This window comes from Triturus cristatus, chromosome 10 (assembly GCF_964204655.1).
Source record: "Triturus cristatus chromosome 10, aTriCri1.1, whole genome shotgun sequence".
NCBI lineage: Eukaryota > Metazoa > Chordata > Amphibia > Caudata > Salamandridae > Triturus > Triturus cristatus.
In genome coordinates, this window is record NC_140593.1 from 58,494,085 (window position 1) to 58,515,249 (window position 21,165).

The 21,165-nt window shown below is 47.7% G+C and overlaps 1 protein-coding gene across 2 annotated transcripts in view; it reads left to right on the forward strand.

Annotated features, from left to right (window-relative positions):
• The window catches only part of CHN2 (chimerin 2), a 531,221-nt gene that overhangs the window by 479,086 nt on the left and 30,970 nt on the right, over positions 1–21,165 (forward strand). Inside the window, exon 13 of one of the 2 annotated variants that reach the window (XM_085630408.1) lies at positions 17,702–20,908. The exons of the other annotated variant lie outside the window; for it this stretch is intronic. Coding sequence (XP_085486534.1) covers positions 17,702–17,873 — 172 coding nt within the window. The 3' untranslated portion in view covers positions 17,874–20,908. Of the gene's footprint in view, positions 1–17,701; positions 20,909–21,165 lie in introns of those variants that run through there. 2 annotated transcript variants of the gene reach the window in all.

Genomic DNA, 21,165 nt, shown 5'->3' on the forward strand with positions numbered 1-21,165 from the left:
GGAGCATGGTGGGGGAGAGATGGAAAACGTTACTTACCTGTAACAATCACTTTACAGCTAGTAGGTAGCACAGAAGGGGAGCATGGTGTGAGAGTTATAAGACGTTGCTTACCTGCAGGAAACGGTTGGCAGCTTTTTGTATCGCTTCAGATGGGTAGCGTAAAAGGGGAGCGTGGTGCAGTACATGGAATGGGAGAGTACCAGCACTTCTCAGGACTGACACAATACATTTAATGGGAGAGTACCGGCACTTCTCAGCACCGTTGCAATACATTTAATGGGAGAGCACCGTCACTTCTCAGCACTGCTGCAATACATTTAATGGGAGAGTACTAGCACTTTTCAGCACTGCTACAACACATTTAATGGGAGAGTACCCGCACTTTTCAGCACTGCTACAATACATTTAATGGGAGAGTACCAGCACTTCTCAGCACTGCTGCAATACATTTAATGGGAGAGTACTAGCACTTTTCAGCACTGCTACAATACATTTAATGGGAGAGTACCAGCATTTCTCAGCACTGCTACAACACATTTAATGGGAGAGTACCAGCACTTCTCAGCACTGCTACAACACATTTAATGGGAGAGTACCGGCACTTCTCAGCACTGCTGCAATACATTTAATGGGAGAGTACTAGCACTTCTCAGCACTGCTACAATACATTTAATGGGAGAGTACCGGCACTTCTCAGCACTGCTGCAATACATTTAATGGGAGAGTACTAGCACTTTTCAGCACTGCTACAATACATTTAATGGGAGAGTACCAGCATTTCTCAGCACTGCTACAACACATTTAATGGGAGAGTACCAGCACTTCTCAGCACTGCTACAACACATTTAATGGGAGAGTACCGGCACTTCTCAGCACTGCTGCAATACATTTAATGGGAGAGTACTAGCACTTCTCAGCACTGCTACAATACATTTAATGGGAGAGTACCGGCACTTATCAGCACTGCTACAATACATTTAATGGGAGAGTACCGGCACTTCTCAGCACTGCTACACTACATTTAATGGGAGAGTACCGGCACTTCTCAGCACTGCTACAATATATTTAATGGGAGAGTACTGGTACTTCTCAGCACTGCTGCAATACATTTCATGGGGGAGTACTGGCACTTTTCAGCACTGCTGCAATACATTTAATGGGAGAGTACCAGCACTTCTCAGCACTGCTACAATACATTTAACAGGATAGTACCAGCATTTCTCAGCACCGCTGCAATACATTTATGGGATAGTACCGGTACTTCCTAGCACCACTGCAGTACACTTAATGGGATAGTACCGGTACTTCCCAGCACCGCTGCAATACATTTAAGGGGGATGTACCGCACTTCCCAGCACCGCTGCAGTACATTTAAGGAGATAGTACCGGTACTTCTCAGCACTGCTGCAATAAATTTAATGGGGGTGTACCGGCACTTCCAAGCACTGCTGTAATACAGTTAATGGGATAGTACCGGCACTTCCAAGTACTGCTGCAATACAGTTAATGGGATAGTACCGGCACTTCTCAGCACTGCTGCAGTACATATAATGGGAGAGTGCCTGCACTTCTCAGCACTGCTACAATACATTTAATGGGATAGTACCGGCACTTCTCAGCACTGCTGCAGTACATTTAATGGGAGAGTGCCTGCACTTCTCAGCACTGCTACAATACATTTAATGGGAGAGTACCTGCACTTCTCAGCACCGCTACAATTCATTAAATGTGAGAGTGCCTGCACTTCCAAGCACTGCTGCAATACATTTAATGGGATAGTACCGGCACTTCTCAGCACTGCTGCAGTACATTTAATGGGATAGTGCCTGCACTTCTCAGCCCTGCTGCAATACATTTAATGGGAGAGTACCAGCATTTCTCAGCACTGCTACAACACATTTAATGGGAGAGTACCAGCACTTCTCAGCACTGCTACAACACATTTAATGGGAGAGTACCAGCACTTCTCAGCACTGCTACAACACATTTAATGGGAGAGTACTGGCACTTCTCAGCACTGCTGCAATACATTTAATGGGAGAGTACTAGCACTTCTCAGCACTGCTACAATACATTTAATGGGAGAGTACCGGCACTTATCAGCACTGCTACAATACATTTAATGGGAGAGTACCGACACTTCTCAGCACTGCTACAATACATTTAATGGGAGAGTACCGGCACTTCTCAGCACTGCTACAATATATTTAATGGGAGAGTACTGGTACTTCTCAGCACTGCTGCAATACATTTCATGGGGGAGTACCGGCACTTTTCAGCACTGCTGCAATACATTTAATGGGAGAGTACCAGCACTTCTCAGCACTGCTACAATACATTTAACAGGATAGTACCAGCATTTCTCAGCACCGCTGCAATACATTTATGGGATAGTACCGGTACTTCCCAGCACCACTGCAGTACACTTAATGGGATAGTACTGGTACTTCCCAGCACCGCTGCAATACATTTAAGGGGGATGTACCGCACTTCCCAGCACCGCTGCAGTACATTTAAGGAGATAGTACCGGTACTTCTCAGCACTGCTGCAATAAATTTAATGGGGGTGTACCGGCACTTCCAAGCACTGCTGCAATACAGTTAATGGGATAGTACCGGCACTTCCAAGCACTGCTGCAATACAGTTAATGGGATAGTACCGGCACTTCTCAGCACTGCTGCATTACATTTAATGGGAGAGTGCCTGCACGTCTCAGCACTGCTACAATACATTTAATGGGATAGTACCGGCACTTCTCAGCACTGCTGCAGTACATTTAATGGGAGAGTGCCTGCACTTCTCAGCACTGCTACAATACATTTAATGGGTGAGTACCTGCACTTCTCAGCACCGCTACAATTCATTAAATGTGAGAGTGCCTGCACTTCCAAGCACTGCTGCAATACATTTAATGGGATAGTACCGGCACTTCTCAGCACTGCTGCAGTACATTTAATGGGATAGTACCTGCACTTCTCAGCCCTGCTGCAATACATTTAATGGGAGAGTACCGGCACTTCTCAGCACTGCTGCAGTACATTTAATGGGAGAGTGCCTGCACTTCTCAGCACTGCTTCAATACATTTAATGGGAGAGTACCTACACTTCTCAGCACTGCTGCAGTACATTTAATGGGAGAGTGCCTGCACTTCCAAGCACTGCTTCAATACATTTAATGGGAGAGTACCTGCACTTCTCAGCACCGCTACAATACATTAAATGGGAGAGTACCGGCACTTCCAAGCACTGCTTCAGTACATTTAATGGGAGAGTACCAGGGCTTCTCAGGAGCAAACAGGCACTTTAAACAGTTAGTCCCTGTACTCTATTTCCATTTAAAGCCCTGCTCCCGACTGAAGGAATGAGCCCCCCCCCCCCTCCTAAGGTCGACAGCTGAGTGCAGTCCCTTGGAGGTCAGGTCTAGTCGCACCTTTCGGTTCCTCATGCACATTTCTGCAATGGATGTCGAAGAGGAGTGGCATTTAATCTCATCCAGACCACTCACAGACAACGACTTTCAATCCGATTAGAGGGGTTTATGCGGGGGTCGGATTAATGCGCTTAATCCAAACAGCCACGTGCGTTGGTGGAATCTAAAAATGGGAGTTTAAAGCAGAGAGTCTGGTTTCGAAGCTGGTTTGGCTGTGGAGACAGGGGACTTCCGTCAGAGGGAGGTGAAGCAATCACAACTCTTCCTGCCCCAGCTGAGGGGTGCTGTGGCATGGGGGATGCTCTCAAGGGGCCCCAGCGATGGCCTTAAGGGGTGTCAGGGTCTGAGAGGCTGTGGAGATGGCATTTAAACCCCCCCAGAGGCCAGATTAGAGACGTCTGAGCAGTAGTTCTGAACTCACTTTCTGGAAGGAACAGTTTGCCTTTCTTTAGAAGAGAGAGCTGTCACCAGGCAGTCTTTGATTTTTGGCAGTGGTTTCCTTCAGGGTGAACCCAAGTGATTTGTGTTCGGTGAAAGCGGCCATGATTCATGTCATTGAGCCAGGTGTGTACTGGGGGACACTGCATGAGTTCAGACGTAGTGAGTTTCCACACTGTCCATGCGGGGGTCATTCCCAGTGGGGTCGTTCACCGTGTTCTTTAGTGTGAAGTAGGGAGATACACAAAGAACAGATTCATGTTCACTGTGGGAAGCACAACTACCCTAAGTGCCCACTCGTCGCTTGAATCTGCTGGTATGTCTCGCATTTTAATAATAACAGGGGTTTTCTTATCAAATGTATTGCAGTTACTGGAAGTAGCCATCACCGGCTCCAAAACTCATTGTCATGTTTCTCGTCGGTGAATACGGACAACCACGCTGACAGCAGAGGGTCACTACTGACAGCACCGACAGAAGTGGCGCAGCCCGAAACACAGAGCAGCAGTCACAGCAGTCATAACACGTGGCAACAGTTTTAGGGTCCTGACAGCAGGAGTGACAGCGGATATTTACTGTTACAGCAGTCCTACCACACTGACAGCAGAGGGTCACTACTGACAGCACCGACAGAAGTGGCGCAGCCCGAAACACAGAGCAGCAGTCACAGCAGTCATGACACGTGGCAACAGTTTTAGGGTCCTGACAGCAGGAGTGACAGCGGATATTTACTGTTACAGCAGTCCTACCACACTGACAGCAGTTGACCGCCACTGACAGAAGTGGTGCAGCCCTAAACACAGTAGCACAGGAGTGACAACAGTCGCAGCACGCGGACAGTGTAGCGGCTGTTTTAAGGCACAGGTTACCGGAGTGACAGCTGTTCTATTTTTGTAGTCACAGAGCAGACAAAGGTAAGTTGAAGTTGGTTTATTGGTGGCTGCACTGTAGACAGCACACCATGGCCAGCTTGTCCTCCCAGCTCCAGCCGCCACCACTCCAAACAACAGCATTCCCAGCAGTAAATGTTGCCTAGCAACATAAGAACATCTGGGACAGAACGGACAGAGAGAACTAAGAACTCTCTTCTCCCAGCATGGAACAAAACATATGAGCACAGCATTATAGCACAGTATGTGACTACTGCATATCCTCTTTCCTTATATAAAAGAAAACACACAACCAAAATAAAAGTAAGCATCAAAACCAAAACAGAAGTAAAAGAAAAGGAAGTGCATGTGTGGCATCTGGTTCTCAGTGCTATGCATCTTTCCTGCTTCTCTGCCTTGCTGCTCAGCCAGAGTGGATGTGCGGGGGAATGCTGGTGCATGGGAGGTAATGGAATGTTGGGGATGCCTGGTGGATGAATGTCAGTTGGGAGTAAGGGCTGAGCAGCAAGGGAGCTGCTCCTGGTGGGGCTCACCTATACTACCAGGATTACTCACGAAACCCACAAGGGATGACTCTGAGTCAGGAGCTTTTCATGATGGAACATCCACCGGAAACACCCACTCCCTTGGTTTCAACAGCAATCTCTCGATTGACTCTCCCTTTTACCTTGACAACCATCCCAACATTCCACCACTTTCCCCCTATGATCTGGACAGCATTTCTCCCAACCTTTACCACAGTAGTGGGAGCGCCAAACTTATCCAAACCCCTTTTCACAACGACAGGAGATTTTACACGTACCAAATCACACACCACCACAGGGACAATTTTGACTACTTTTTTGTGATCAAACCAACACTTCTGTTTGGATTGTATTTTAGACACATTTTCCTTGACAATGACCATCAGACTCTCCACATCATATTCAGACCTGAACCATTTATTCATCCAGCGCAGTTTGAAGCTGGTGTTAGCTTTTCTTCCCCGCAAAACCTAGGAGGGAGAAATTTTGGTTGTGGAATGAGGGGTTGTTCTATAGAACCACAACATGTCGTCCAAAGAATTGCCCACATCACGGTTCCCTGACTTCACCCACCTGACACACTCACCGACCACTCTGTTCATAAGTTCAACCAAACCATTGCTTTGCGGGTGATAAAGAGAACTCTTCACATGCTTGATGTTGCATGAATCAAGAAAGGATTTAAATTCACCTCTCATGAATTGTGTACCATTGTCTGGAACAAGCACTTCTGGAAAACCCTCCCTCATGCAAATAACTTTGAGAAACAATATCAGAATGGCTGCACTGGGGTCCTTGACCAATTTAACTTCTGGCCACTTAGATTCATAGTCAAAAAGCACAAACATATAATGATAACCTCCAGGCAAAAACTCACAAGGACCCATAATGTCTACACCAACTCTGACCCAGCGTCCTGAAGGATCATCAATGGGAAACAGGGACGGAGTAGACACTTTCAATCTTTTATCTGCTGAATCACACAGCACACTATTTTCAACTGCATCATCGATCTGAGCATCCATGCCGGGCCACCAAAAGGTTTCGCCGATGTGATGTTTGGTGAGGGTTGCGCCTAAATGACCTTAATGAGCCTTGCTGATGATGTCTTTTCTAATGCCATGAGGAAGAATGAGTTTACCTGAGCGTAGCTAAAGTCCATCCTCTATGGAAATGTTCTCCTCAACCTTCCAACAGGGTTGCAGAAGCAGAGATAGGACTTTCTCCCTGGGCCAACCACTACTGACTAAATTGCAAACTTGCTGAAGAACTATATCATCCCTCAATGCATTCATCTAAGCCTCTTCCAAACAAATATAAGTTCAGACAATTCTAAGGCAGCTACAAAACAATCCTTCAAATCCTCTTCACCCAGCTGATACAACTCTTGACCCACACTTTCATTGCTACTCAAAGAAAACAGGGGCAAACAATCAGCCCGACCATTTTTCCCCCAGGAATGTGAACAACATCAAACTGATACTGCATTAGCCGAGAAACCATTCTCAAAATCCTTGGAGTGCAACACTTGTTAACACCTGTGCCAAGAATATTGACCAACGGTTTGTGGTCAGTCCGCAGTAGTAACCGTCTACCCCATACATATGGGTGAAACTTCTCCACTGCCCACAGACAAGCTAACAGCTCATTTTCAATGACAGAATTTTGCAGCTCTGCCTCCTTAAGAACTCTTGAAGCAAAAGCCACTGTGTTTTCTTCATTTTGATAATTCTGTGTCAAAATGGTACCCATATTAACTTGACTCGCATCAACAGTTATACAACACGTAAGATCAGAGTCATACAGCTTGAGATCTTTACTCTCATTAAGACCAGACTTGACCTGCTGGAAAGCTAAAACACACTCCTTGGACTACTCAAACTTTACTCCTTTCCTGAGTAGGTTGCTAAAGGGGCGTACAATAATGGCGAAATCTGGCATAAAACGCGAGTAGTATTCAAAGAGACCGAATAGTGACTTCACCCCGTCTTTTCGACAGGTGTAGTGGCTCCAACAATCGCGTCCACAAGACCTTTTCTAGGTCGTACCCCTTTTTCAGAAATAAGATGACCTAGGTACTCCACCTGCTCGTACAACAACTTGCATTTCTCAGATTTGAGCACCACACCATGCATCTCAAAAATCTCTAAGACCCTGTTGAGAATGTCATCATGTGACTGGACATCCTTGGCATGGATAAGGACATCATCTTGGAAGACCAGCACACCTTCAACAGACCCTAACAAGTCTTGCATCACCCTCTGGAAGACTAAGGCAGCGGACGCCATACCGAATGGCATCCGTTTGTACTGAAAAGTTCCCAAAGGAGAAATGAAAGATGTTAAAGGTCGTGAATCAGGATGTAATTCTATCTGGTGATAGGCACTAGCAAGGTCCAGCTTTGAGAAGAGCTTAGAACCACTAACACATGCAAACAAATCATTAATCTTGGGAAGAGGACGAGAATGCACCCAGATTTCTTTGTTAAGGGATCTCAAATCCACACACATGTAACTTTCCGCACCTCTTGCGTTCTACCACCAAAGGAGACAGCCACAATGATGACTCAGTGGGCTCAATAATCCCCTGATCACACAATGATTTTAGCTCATTGTCAAGTTTGCCCTCATGCTAAACTGAACACTCCTTAGCTTATGTTTCACAGATGTGACACCATCTTTCATAATAATTTTGTCTTTGGAACCCCATATTCTTCCTAACTGTTCACCAAAAACTGAAAGAAATGTCTTCTTCCATTTGTGTCCCACCTCATCACACTTGAAAACTAAGACCTGTTCCTTGGCACCAGGCCTAAGAACCATGCCAAAAAACCCGTGATGGAACCATCCTAAGATGTTCAAACCCTGAAGGGCAACGTAGACTTTGCCTTTGATCCTCCTATCTTAAAATGTGAGCACATCCTCAATATAACCAAGGCGTTCAATCTTTCGACCTTCATACGAGACTGTTGAACGGTCAGGTGGTAGGAGAGCACTATTTTCCCAAGTTTCCTCAAATAGTTTCTGGGTGATCATTGTAATTCTGGCGCCAGAACCAACCAACAGATAAAGAGCTTTACCCCCAACAGACTTCAACAATAGGATCCACACAACTTGAAGGGTCACCCTCAATGGTTTTGTATCCCTCCGATACCAAGCTCACTCAAGCATCCGTCACAATCAACACGATCTTAGAATCAGAATCATCATCAGACTCTACCACACATGCCACAACTTTCTTTTTTTTTTTTTCTTTAGTCATACTTTGGCAAAGTGACCCATTTTCATGCAATAATTCCACACCACATTGGCTCCAGGACATCTCTCTCCCTTGGGATGTGGAGGTTTTCCACAACAGAAACACATCGATTTAGAATAAATGTACTCAGCTTGACTCTTGCTTTTGACCATTGTAGACATCCTGTCGCGATAGTCTTTGGATTTCAACTTCCCATTACCCACTACAGTATTAACAAACTCAAGAACTTTATCATTGAACTCCTTCAGTGACAGTTGAGAAATGTCAATACTTTTAGCAACTCTAATGGTTTAATCTAGAGATGGGTTTCCCATCGATAACAATTTTTGTCTGATTTGCTTATCTTTACACTGACAAACAAACTGATCTCTGATAAGTTGATCAGTGAAATTCTCGAATTGACACACTGGTGCCAGCCTTTGTAACAGTAATACATAAGCATCAACATCTTCACTCTTATCTTCTTTCCTTTTAAAGAATTTATATCTAAGAACCATTAAACTAGGTTGTTTGTCAAATCTAGTCTTCAGTTTCGTAATGGTGTCTTAATAATCATCAATGATGTTACCTTCTTGGTGTGTTATTTCAGGTAGGTGCTTGAATATCGAACTCACTTCATAACCCAAAGAATGCAACAATAAGCATTTTCTTTCGTTCAGCATTGTATCTAGATGCACCAATGCCCCCAAGATAAGTTTCAAATGCATCAAACCATATCTCCCACCAAACAAGGGGGTCCCCAGGATGCTGCAAAAATGAAGGAGGCGGAGTAACTGCTTGCATGGTGCGCATGATGCAGAAAAAGCAGAAAACACGAAAACAAGAAGCACTGATGATACAGGATAAAAAGAGAGGGATATGGACTTGGAAGAAAGTACCAAAACTTCTGAGAGGAGAAAAATTAATTCCGAAAGTGGAAGCAGTAGTGTGCGAATGACTGATTCGCAGAATGGAACAGAGGCAATAAGAAACCATGAGGTTAATTGCATTGAATAGTTCCTTAAGCAATATTGAAACCACACCACGTTTTCCATATGTTGTGTGGATCAGGGTGAAGAGATGTTATGATCCACAAGATTTCCGCAAAGTGTGTGGATCACTGAAAAGAAAACAAAGAACATGGTGTAATGCAGCGTGATCCAATCAGAATAAAAATAACAATCAGTGGTGTGCGAATCACCGTGATCCGCATGACTGAACAGCTGATGTAATAAAAGGGGAAGTTGCCAAGGTAACGTGAATCACCACCGCCATCCGCTTGACCTGCAGCTGATGTCATAGAAGTTGCCACGGAAATGTGCCGCCACAGCAGCGAAGAACGTATGATGCAAAGTCCAGGCGCCGCAGACAGGACAGGCAAATGTCGGCTGACGTCACGCACACAGGTCAGGCAAAGCGTACAGATCAGGCATGACGAAAGACGTAGAACATACCAGCCACTCACCCAGTGCAGCCATGAGATATCATTTAGGATACTTGCGCACGGCTGATTGACATTCTTTGAAACTTGTCAAAATTCAATAAAGTAAAATATAGACAGCGGACCTTGAGATTCTTGAAGGGTGCGACTCTTGGTGAAGTGATGAAAAACACCGCTGACAGTAGGAGACTACTGATCGATGCAGGACAGCAGCGGTGCTTCAGCGTAATGACAGCAGGAGTGTCGGAGACCAGGGACACTCTGTGGAGGTGGCGAAAGAAGAAGTTGAGGTCGCGCTGGGCTGCGGAGTACAGCAGAAATGCGTCGGCTTGAAGGCTGCTGCAGGCTTCAGGTTCGAAGTGTAGCCGTGTAGCCAACTCGTCGCCATATTTTTGTAGTAACTGACCAGACAAAGGTAAGTTGAAGTTGGTTTATTAGTGGCTACACTGTAGACAGCATATCATGGTCAGCTTGTCCTTCCATCTCCAACCTCCACCACTCCAAACAACAGCATTCCCAACAGTAAGTGTCGCACAACAACATAAGAACATCTGGGACAGAATGGACAGAGAGAACTAAGAACTCTCTGCTCCCAGCATGGAACAAAACATATGAGTACAGTATTATTAAAGCACAATATGTGAATACTGCACAGCTGTTCTTCAGTCCCAGCACACTGACAGCAGAAGTACAATGTTAACAGTACATGGCCAGCACTGACAGCAGCGGTGCAGCCCTAAACATAGAAGTACAGCAGTAACAGCTGGCGTAACACATGTAGCAGCAGTTTAAGGCTGCTGGTAGTAGGAGTGACAGCTGTTCTTCAGTCCCAGAACACTGACAGCAGACGTGCAATGTTAACAGTACATGGCCATCACTGAAAGCAGCAGTGCAACCCTAAACATAGAAGTACAGCAGTAACAGCAGTCGTTGTACATGCAGCAGTAGTTTTAGGTTGCTGGTAGCAGGCGTGACAGCTGTTCTTCAGTCCCAGCACACTGACAGCAGAAGTACAATGTTAACAGTACATGGCCAGCACTGACAGCAGCGGTGCAGCCCCAAACATAGAAGTACAGCAGTAACAGCTGGCGTAACCCATGTGGCAGCAGTTTAAGGGTGCTGGTAGCAGGAGTGACAGCTGTTCTTCAGTCCCAACACACTGACAGCAGAAGTACAATGTTAACAGTACATGGCCAGCACTGACAGCAGCGGTGCAGCCCTAAACATAGAAGTACAGCAGTAACAGCTGGCGTAACACATGTAGCAGCAGTTTAAGGGTGCTGGTAGTAGGAGTGACAGCTGTTCTTCAGTCCCAGAACACTGACAGCAGACGTGCAATGTTAACAGTACATGGCCATCACTGACAGCAGCAGTGCAACCCTAAACATAGAAGTACAGCAGTAACAGCAGTCATTGTACATGCAGCAGTAGTTGTAGGTTGCTGGTAGCAGGCGTGACAGCTGTTCTTCAGTCCCAGCACACTGACAGCAGAAGTACAATGTTAACAGTACATGGCCAGCACTGACAGCAGCGGTGCAGCCCCAAACATAGAAGTACAGCAGTAACAGCTGGCGTAACCCATGTGGCAGCAGTTTAAGGGTGCTGGTAGCAGGAGTGACAGCTGTTCTTCAGTCCCAACACACTGACAGCAGAAGTACAATGTTAACAGTACATGGCCAGCACTGACAGCAGCGGTGCAGCCCTAAACATAGAAGTACAGCAGTAACAGCTGGCGTAACACATGTAGCAGCAGTTTAAGGGTGCTGGTAGTAGGAGTGACAGCTGTTCTTCAGTCCCAGAACACTGACAGCAGACGTGCAATGTTAACAGTACATGGCCATCACTGACAGCAGCAGTGCAGCCCTAAACATAGAAGTACAGCAGTAACAGCAGTCATTGTACACGCAGCAGTAGTTTTAGGTTGCTGGTAGCAGGCGTGACAGCTGTTCTTCAGTCCCAAAACACTGACAGCAGAAGTACAATGTTAACAGTACATGGCCAGCACTGACAGCAGCAGTGCAACCCTAAACATAGAAGTACAGCAGTAACAGCTGGCGTAAAACATGTAGCAGCAGTTTAAGGGTGCTGGTAGCAGGAGTGACAGCTGTTCTTCAGTCCAAGCACACTGACAGCAGAAGTACAATGTTAACAGTACATGGCCAGCACTGACAGCAGCGGTGCAGCCCTAAACCAAGAAGTACAGCAGTGTCAGCCGGCGTAAACCATGTGGCAGCAGTTTCAGGGTGCTGGTAGCAGGAGTGACAGCTGTTCTTCAGTCCAAGCACACTGACAGCAGAAGTACAAGGTTAACAGTACATGACCAGCACTGACAGCAGCGGTGCAGCTCTAAACATAGAAGTACAGCAGTAACAGCAGGTGTAACCCATGTAGCAGCAGTTTTAGGGTGCTGGTAGCAGGAGTGACAGCTGCTCTTCAGTCCCAGCACACTGACAGCAGAAGTACAATGTTAACAGTACATGGCCAGCACTGACAGCAGCGGTGCAGCCCTAAACATAGAAGCACAGCAGTAACAGCAGGTGTAACCCATGTAGCAGCAATTGTAGGTTGCTGGTAGCAGGAGTGACAGCTGCTCTTCAGTCCCAGCACACTGACAGCAGAAGTGCAATGTTAACAGTACATGGCCAGCGCTGACAGCAGAAGTGCAATGTTAACAGTAGATCACCAGCACTGACAGAAGCCCTAAACATAGAAGTACTGCAGTGACAGCAGGCATAACCCATGCAGCAGCAGTTTTAGGGTGCTGATAGCAGGAGTGACAGCTGCTATTTACTGTATCTTATTGCACTGACAGCAGTAGTTCAATGCTAACAGCAATTGTGCATTACATAGTTGTGTCGCTCTGCAGTGTCATCAGTCCTGAAGCACGGACGTGTGCTTGTGACCTGCCCTACAGCAGTGGGGTACTCATATGGCATTTGCAGCACACGGACAGCAGCCGTAAACCCCTAGCAGCAGCTTTACAGCTCTGACAGCAGTAACACAGCACTGATAAAGTCTATGTACTGACAGCAGCTGTGCAGTACTGATGGCAGTATGACAGCACTGCAGCTGCCATTTAGCGAGTGACAGCCTGCAGATGTAAAGAACTACCGCCCCTTAGTTCTGACAGTATTTGCACATACCCTGATGGTGGTGCACGGTTGACAGCAGTAGCATAGCACTGATAACAGCATAGAACTATCAGCCATCACACACAGTGTCCATGCAGCAAAGAAGGTAGTTGTTTTAGAGACTCTGACCGCTGTCCTGCACTGCAGCTCACAGTGACAGCAGAAATACAAAATTAAAAATCACCCAATAGCAGTACTGTTATCAGCTGCAGCGCACTGATAGCAGCTGTGGGGTACTGGACTACGTTGAACAGATTTGACAGCAGTCACAAAGCACTGACAGCAGCCAGACAGGAGAAGTGCAGCATTAATAGTGGTTGTACAGCACTGACAGTACTAAAACAGCTCTGTCTGCAGTTGAACAGCACTGACAGTACTAAAACAGCTCTGCCTGCAGTTGTACAGCACTAACACTACTAAAACAGCTCTGTCTGCAGGTGTACATCACTGACAGTACTAAAACAGCTCTGCCTGCAGTTGTGCAGCACTGACAGTACTAAAACAGCTCTGCCTGCAGTTGTACAGCACTGACAGTACTAAAACAGCTCTGTCTGCCGTTGTGCAGCACTGACAGTACTAAAACAGCTCTGCCTGCAGTTTTGCAGCACCTCACAGCTTTGACAGCCGTCACACCGACACCCTCGGCTTCACAAAAGGACATCCTTCACAAGAGTCTCTGCAAGGGCTGTAGATAGAGAACTCAACAAAGAGGCACCAGTTAAGGCTGCAGACACCTCTGGTGAAGGGAGAGGGTGAAAAGACCCTTCACTGAGGTCACATCATTTGCACTAGGTATGGTTGCAGACGCCTATGGTGAAGGGAGAGGGTCCCCTTCGTTGGGGTCCCATCACTATCACTAGGTAAGGTGACAGACACCGCTAGTGAAGGGAGAGGTGAAAGCACTCTTCATTGAGGTCACGTCATTGGCACTAGGTATGGTTGCAGACACCTCTGGTGAAGGGAGAGGGCTAAAGCATCCTTTGCTGAGGGCGTGTCCTGGAACTAAGTATGGTTGCAGACACCTCTGGTGAAGAGAGAGGGTGAAAAGACCCTTCACTGAGGTCACATCATTTGCACTAGGTATGGCTGCAGACACCTCTGGTGAAGGGAGAGGGTGAGGGCCCCCTTCCCTGAGGGCTCATCATTGGCACTAGGTATGGTTGCAGACACCTCTGGTGAAGGTAGTGGTGAAAACACTCTTCATTGAGGTCACGTCATTGGCACTAGGTATGGCTGCAGACACCTCTGGTGAAGGTAGTGGTGAAAACACTCTTCATTGAGGACACGTCATTGGCACTAGGTATGGCTGCAGACACCTTTGGTGAAGGGAGTGGTGAAAGCACTCTTCATTGAGGTCACGTCATTGGCACTAGGTATGGCTGCAGACACCTCTGGTGAAGGGAGAGGTGAAAGCCCCCTTCATTGAGGTCACGTCATTGGCACTAGGTATGGCTGCAGACACATCTGGTGAAGGGAGAGGTGAAAGCACTCTTCATTGAGGTCACATCCTTGGCACTAGGTATGGCTGCAGACACCTCTGGTGAAGGGAGAGGTGAAAGCACTCTGCATTGAGGTCACATCCTTGGCACTAGGTATGGCTGCAGACACCTCTGGTGAAGGGAGAGGTGAAAGCACTCTTCATTGAGGTCACATCCTTGGCACTAGGTATGGTTGCAGACACCTCTGGTGAAGGGAGAGGTGAAAGCACTCTTCATTGAGGTCACGTCATTGGCACTAGGTATAGCTGCAGACACCTCTGGTGAAGGGAGAGGTGAAAGCACTCTGCATTGAGGTCACGTCATTGGCACTAGGTATGGCTGCAGACACCTCTGGTGAAGGGAGAGGTGAAAGCACTCTTCATTGAGGTCACGTCATTGGCACTAGGTATGGCTGCAGACACCTCTGGTGAAGGGAGAGGGTGAGGGCCCCCTTCCCTGAGGGCTCATCATTGGCACTAGGTATGGTGCAGACACCTCTGGTGAAGGGAGAGGTGAAAGCACTCTTCATTGAGGTCACGTCATTGGCACTAGGTATGGCTGCAGACACCTCTGGTGAAGGGAGAGGGTGAGGGCCCCCTTCCCTGAGGGCTCATCATTGGCACTAGGTATGGTGCAGACACCTCTGGTGAAGGGAGAGGTGAAAGCACTCTTCATTGAGGTCACGTCATTGGCACTAGGTATGGCTGCAGACACCCCCGGTGAAGGGAGAGGTGTAAGCACTCTTCATTGAGGTCACGTCATTGGCACTAGGTATGGCTGCAGACACCTCTGGTGAAGGGAGAGGGTGAGGGCCCCCTTCCCTGAGGGCTCATCATTGGCACTAGGTGTGGCTGCAGACACCTCTGGCGAAGGGAGAGGTGAAAGCACTCTTCATTGAGGTCACGTCATTGGCACTAGGTATGGCTGCAGACACCTCTGGTGAAGGTAGTGGTGAAAACACTCTTCATTGAGGTCACGTCATTGGCACTAGGTATGGCTGCAGACACCTCTGGTGAAGGTAGTGGTGAAAGCACTCTTCATTGAGGTCAGGTCATTGGCACTAGGTATGGCTGCAGACACCTCTGGTGAAGGGAGAGGTGAAAGCACTCTTCATTGAGGTCACGTCATTGGCACTAGGTATGGCTGCAGACACCTCTGGTGAAGGGAGAGGTGAAAGCACTCTTCATTGAGGTCACGTCATTGGCACTAGGTATGGCTGCAGACACCTCTAGTGAAGGGAGAGGTGAAAGCACTCTTCATTGAGGTCACGTCATTGGCACTAGGTGTGGCTGCAGACACCTCTGGTGAAGGGAGAGGTGAAAGCACTCTTCATTGAGGTCACGTAATTGGCACTAGGTGTGGCTGCAGACACCTCTGGTGAAGGGAGAGGTGAAAGCACTCTTCATTGAGGTCACGTCGTTGGCACTAGGTATGGCTGCTGACACCTCTGGTGAAGGGAGAGGGTGAGGGCCCACTTACCTGAGAGCTCATCATTGGCACTAGGTATGGTGCAGACACCTCTGGTGAAGGGAGAGGTGAAAGCACTCTTCATTGAGGGCACGTCATTGGCACTAGGTATAGCTGCAGACACCTCTGGTGAAGGGAGAGGTGAAAGCACTCTTCATTGAGGTCACGTCATTGGCACTAGGTATGGCCGCAGACACTCCTGGTGAAGGGAGAGGTGAAAGCACTCTTCATTGAGGGCACGTCATTGGCACTAGATATGGCTGCAGACACCTCTGGTGAAGGGAGAGGTGAAAGCACTCTTCATTGAGGGCACGTCATTGGCACTAGGTGTGGCTGCAGACACCTCTGGTGAAGGGAGAGGTGAAAGCACTCTTCATTGAGGTCACGTCATTGGCACTAGGTATAGCTGCAGACACCTCTGGTGAAGGGAGAGGTGAAAGCACTCTTCATTGAGGTCACGTCATTGGCACTAGGTATGGCTGCAGACACCTCTGGTGAAGGGAGAGGTGAAAGCACTCTTCATTGAGGTCACGTCATTGGCACTAGGTATGGCTGCAGACACCTCTGGTGAAGGGAGAGGTGAAAGGTAGGGGTGGGCGGAATTTGCGAAATTCACTTTCGCAAATTATCGCAAAAATGTTAAAAATCTCTGCAAACACGCGGAAATATCGCGATGATGCGGGAGTTTTTTCCCGCCCGTTCGTGGTATTTTCTGCGTGGTCGCGGCTCGCGAACTTACCCATGCGGTTGCTCGCAGGCGCGGCCATCTTGTTTTCACTTGTCTCGCGGTGCATGATCGCAAGAAGAAAGACGTGATCGCGCAATGGATGACGTTACTGTGGGAGCGAACTGGCGCGAGACAGCGCAAATGGCTACCAACAATCCAACATCTCGTGGAGAACGCGACCGGATCGGGAAAACTTGTCGGCGAATGCGGGGATTCAGGTAAGGCGATCCCGCGCACGCGAGAATGTATTATTTTACAGCGCGAGCAAGCAAAAAAATTCCGGTAAGATGCAGATTGCGGAAATTTTGACATTTTCACGCTCTCCGCGGAACGCGAAAATGTCAAATTATCGCAATTTCCGCGAGCGGAACGGATTTTTAGCTCAGGCCTAGTGAAAGCACTCTTCATTGAGGTCATGTAATTGGCACTAGGTATGGCTGCAGACACTTCTGGTGAAGGGAGTGGGCGAGGGCCCCCTTCCCTGAGGGCTCATCATTGGCTCTAGGTATGGTTGCATACCTCTGGTGAAGTGAGAGGTGAGAGCACCCTTTGTTGAAGACACATTGGCACTAGGTATGGTTGAAGAGTCCTCTGGTAAAGGGAGAGGGTGAGGGCCCCCTTCAGTGAGGGCTCATCCTTGGCACTAGGTATTGTTGCAGACGCCTCTGGTGAAGAGAGTGGGTGAAAGACCCTTCACTGAGGTCACATCATCGGCACTAGGTATGGTTGCAGATGCCTGTGGTGGAGCGAGAGGTGAAAGCACCCCCCATTTCAGGTCATGTCATTGACAGTAGTATGGCTGGAGACACCTCTGGTGAAGGGAGAGGTGAAAGCACCCTCCATTTCAGGTCATGGGGATGGCTGTAGATGAAGTCACGTTCATGGCTCAACCAAAGTACGTAATCAACCTAACCCTTGTTTCACCTTCTTTTGCAGGGTGACCCAAAATGAGAAGGAGAACCTGATGAGCCCCGAGAACCTTGGCATCGTCTTCGGGCCCACGCTTATGCGCCCACCTGAGGAGAGTACGTTGGCCACCCTCAGCGACATGCGCTACCAGAAGCAGCTGGTGCAGACTCTCATTGAGAATGAAGATGTTCTGTTCTGAGGGTGACACGGTACACAACAGCTGCCACGCCAGGGCGCTTCCAAAACATTCCGAGCCAGGTGGAAGTTACGGTCCTAATACAAGAGCCTGGTAAGGACTGGGGAGTCCGCAGAGACATTCCCAGCACATTCCGAGCCATGTGGACATTGCGGTTCTAAAGAAGAAGCCTGGCAATGATCCTGTTCCAGGCTGGTGTGTCCGCAGAGACAGTTCCAGAACATTCTGAGCCATGTGGACACTGGACATCGAGGTTCCAAAGTAGAACTGGCAAAGATTCTGTGTCGTACTGGGGTGAATGGGGTGTGTTGCAGGCAAACCTCTCAATCTCCCCAAGCCATCTGTGCATTGAACATTGCAAGGATCTGCTTTCGGACTTGAGCGTCTGCAGAGACAATTCCAGAACATTCCGAGCCATGTGGACATCGAGGTTCTAAAGAAGAAGCCTGGCAAGGATCCTGGACCGGACTGGGGAGTCCACAGAGAAATTTCCAGAACATTCCGAGTTATCTGGACATCGAGATTCTAAAGAAGGAACCTCGCAAGCATCCTGCGCTGGACTGGGATGTCTTCAAAGAGTCAGCTAGAGGATTCACCCAGGCTTCGTGAAGCATGCCTCTTGAGAGGCCTGTCTGCAGACTAAGCAGTGGTGATAAGTCAACGTTGGAGCCGGCACTCTGACTTTGCCTCATCCATGTGCTAAGTCTTCACAGCAGAATGCCATGGTGGCTCCAGACTCCGCATTATGATAACTCAGAGGAGGTCCCACTGTACCTGCCGTCACAGCAGTCGTATGCTACATCGGTGCTATGTCACTTCTGCTCTCACGGGACAGATTCATGTGAGCGTGGGTGGGGCTCCAACAGACTCGCATGTCAAGCCCAGTGACCTGTTAGTAGTCTGTCCTAGCTCAGTGGGCCCCAGAGAGTGGTCAGGCAGGAAGTGATCTAGGGCCCCTAAATACAGGTTCCAGGAAAGCAGTAGGATGTCTTGCAGACAGTCTAGTTAACACCCCTGGAGAGACAGATCAGGAGTGGTGGCATTTTAAGAGACTGGGAAATGTCCTAGGTATGTGCATTGGAAAGGACCGATCTACACAGCTGAAGGAAATTTGAAAGATAGATAGATAGATAGATAGATAGATAGATAGATAGATAGATAGATAGATAGATAGATAGATAGATAGATAGATCAAACCCAAAGCTATGCAGGAAAGGGTTCCTTAAACTTTGCATGTCAGTGACATGCTTTTTACATGTTTACCTTCTCGCGTAACAAGTTGGTTTCATGTAAACCATGTGGTGCGTGATTTTCACTCCAGTTTGCCAAACAATTTCCTTCTTTGAGATAAAAAAAATTCAAAAGTAAAACACAGGCATAATCCTGGAGCCACCTGCTCCATCTCCAAACGTTCCTTGATTGTAGAGCAGTTTGGATTCTTCAGCTTTGCACCACTCTGCCCACACAGTAACAGTTTGAGTGGGTTGCACCAGTTTTGCTTTGAATTGGTAAAATATCTGGTCGCCTTATTTGGCATGCCCTACCTCCACCCGAAATTCCTTCAGTTGTAAAAGCTGTGTTCTTTTACGAGGCATGTGGCGTGGCGTGGCCCTGAATTCTAGCAGTAGTAAGGGGTAAAGTGGTTATAATAGCTTTCTGCCACTACTTTCTCTACTACTGGCGTCTTTACCTGCCACTTGAAGTCTTTCTTTTATTTTCATTAAGGGACTGCTCCAAAGAAACTTAAAACGTTATTTTTATTTTCTTAGGATAATGGAATAAGGTCTGCAAAGAAAAAAAGTAGTAAGCCTATATGCATTCTGGGGTGCAACCATAGTCCCAGATCGAATGCCGCTGAAGCCAACGCTTCAAATGTTGGTATGCCGCTCCTTGGTTAGCGCCTAGCGGCTAGACTAGAAAGAAAGCTCAGCTCTGTAGAGGAATCTGGAGCTTCTCAAGTGTGGAATATTCTTTCCTTTAGGGTCACACACCCAATCAGCAGCGAGATGCATTCCTGGTCAGAGCTCGAGTGTCCTCACATAGGGGTGTCACACAAAGGGGTGTCACGCAAAGATGTGCAATGCAAAGGGGTGCCACGCAAAGGGGTGTCACGCAAAGATGTGAAATGCAAAGGGGTGTCATACAAAGGGGTGTCACGCAAAGATGTGCAATGCAAAGGGGTGTCACGCAAAGATGTGCAATGCAAAGGGGTGTCATACAAAGGGGTGTCACGCAAAGATGTGCAATGCAATGGGGTGTCATACAAAGAGGTGTCCCGCAAAAGGGTGTCACACAAAGGGGTGTCGCGCAAAGATGTGCAATGCAAAGGGGTGTCATACAAAGGGGTGTCACGCAAAGGGGTTTCACAAAGGGGTGTCATGCAAAAGTGTGTCCCGCAAAGGGATGTTACACGGAGGGGAGTCACGCAAAGAGGAGTCGTCCGAAGGGGTGTCACACAAAGAGGTGTCACGCAAAGGGGAGTCAAGCAAAGGGCTATTACGCAAAAGGGTATAACACAAAGGGCTGTCACTGAAAGGGATGTCGCTCAAAGGGGTGTCACGCACAGGGGTGTCACACAAAGGGGTGTCACGCAAAGGAGTGTCACAATAAGGGGTGTCATGCAAAGAAGTGTTACGCAAAGGGGAGTCGCACAAAGGGGTGTCACACACAGGGGAGTCACACCCTACCCCATGACACGGCGGCCGTGCTCTGGCTATGTACAGAATACTTTCACGTGCTCAATGCAGTTTGTACGTAAAAGCGGCATAAATATGTGAGAGAAACCAGAGAGCACCTATATTATCAATGTATGTATCACGCTTCAGGGCGCTACAGAAATGGCATGTCTATTTTGATTAAAAGTTCGGTGCAGTGCATTGACGTGGACAATCCGAACGCCCTCTGAGTTTCTTATCACAGGTTGGAAAGGTGCGAGAGCAGCTTTACTTCCGGAGCAGTGTTATGTCCTCACCCCCTCTCAAAGCCTCAACCTTTCCACCTTCACATCTCCCAAGGTGTAAATAAAGAATCCGTTCAAAGTGTTTGTTCAACTGCTGTTCAGGCTCAGACTGTCAACGTTTAAAAATAATGTATTTAAAGAAGGTTTCGAGATGACATTGTTAATACTTACTGGATGCACACTTTACATTTGTAATGCTTTTCTAAACTTCAGGAAGACGGCGACGCTGGATGCTTGTAAACATCTCATACATTTAAGAAGATTAGAGTTCGAAATCGGCTTCGGGGAGATTGTTAACCAATCAGGGAAGCTCTTACCGAGGGCTGGCTGCATGAC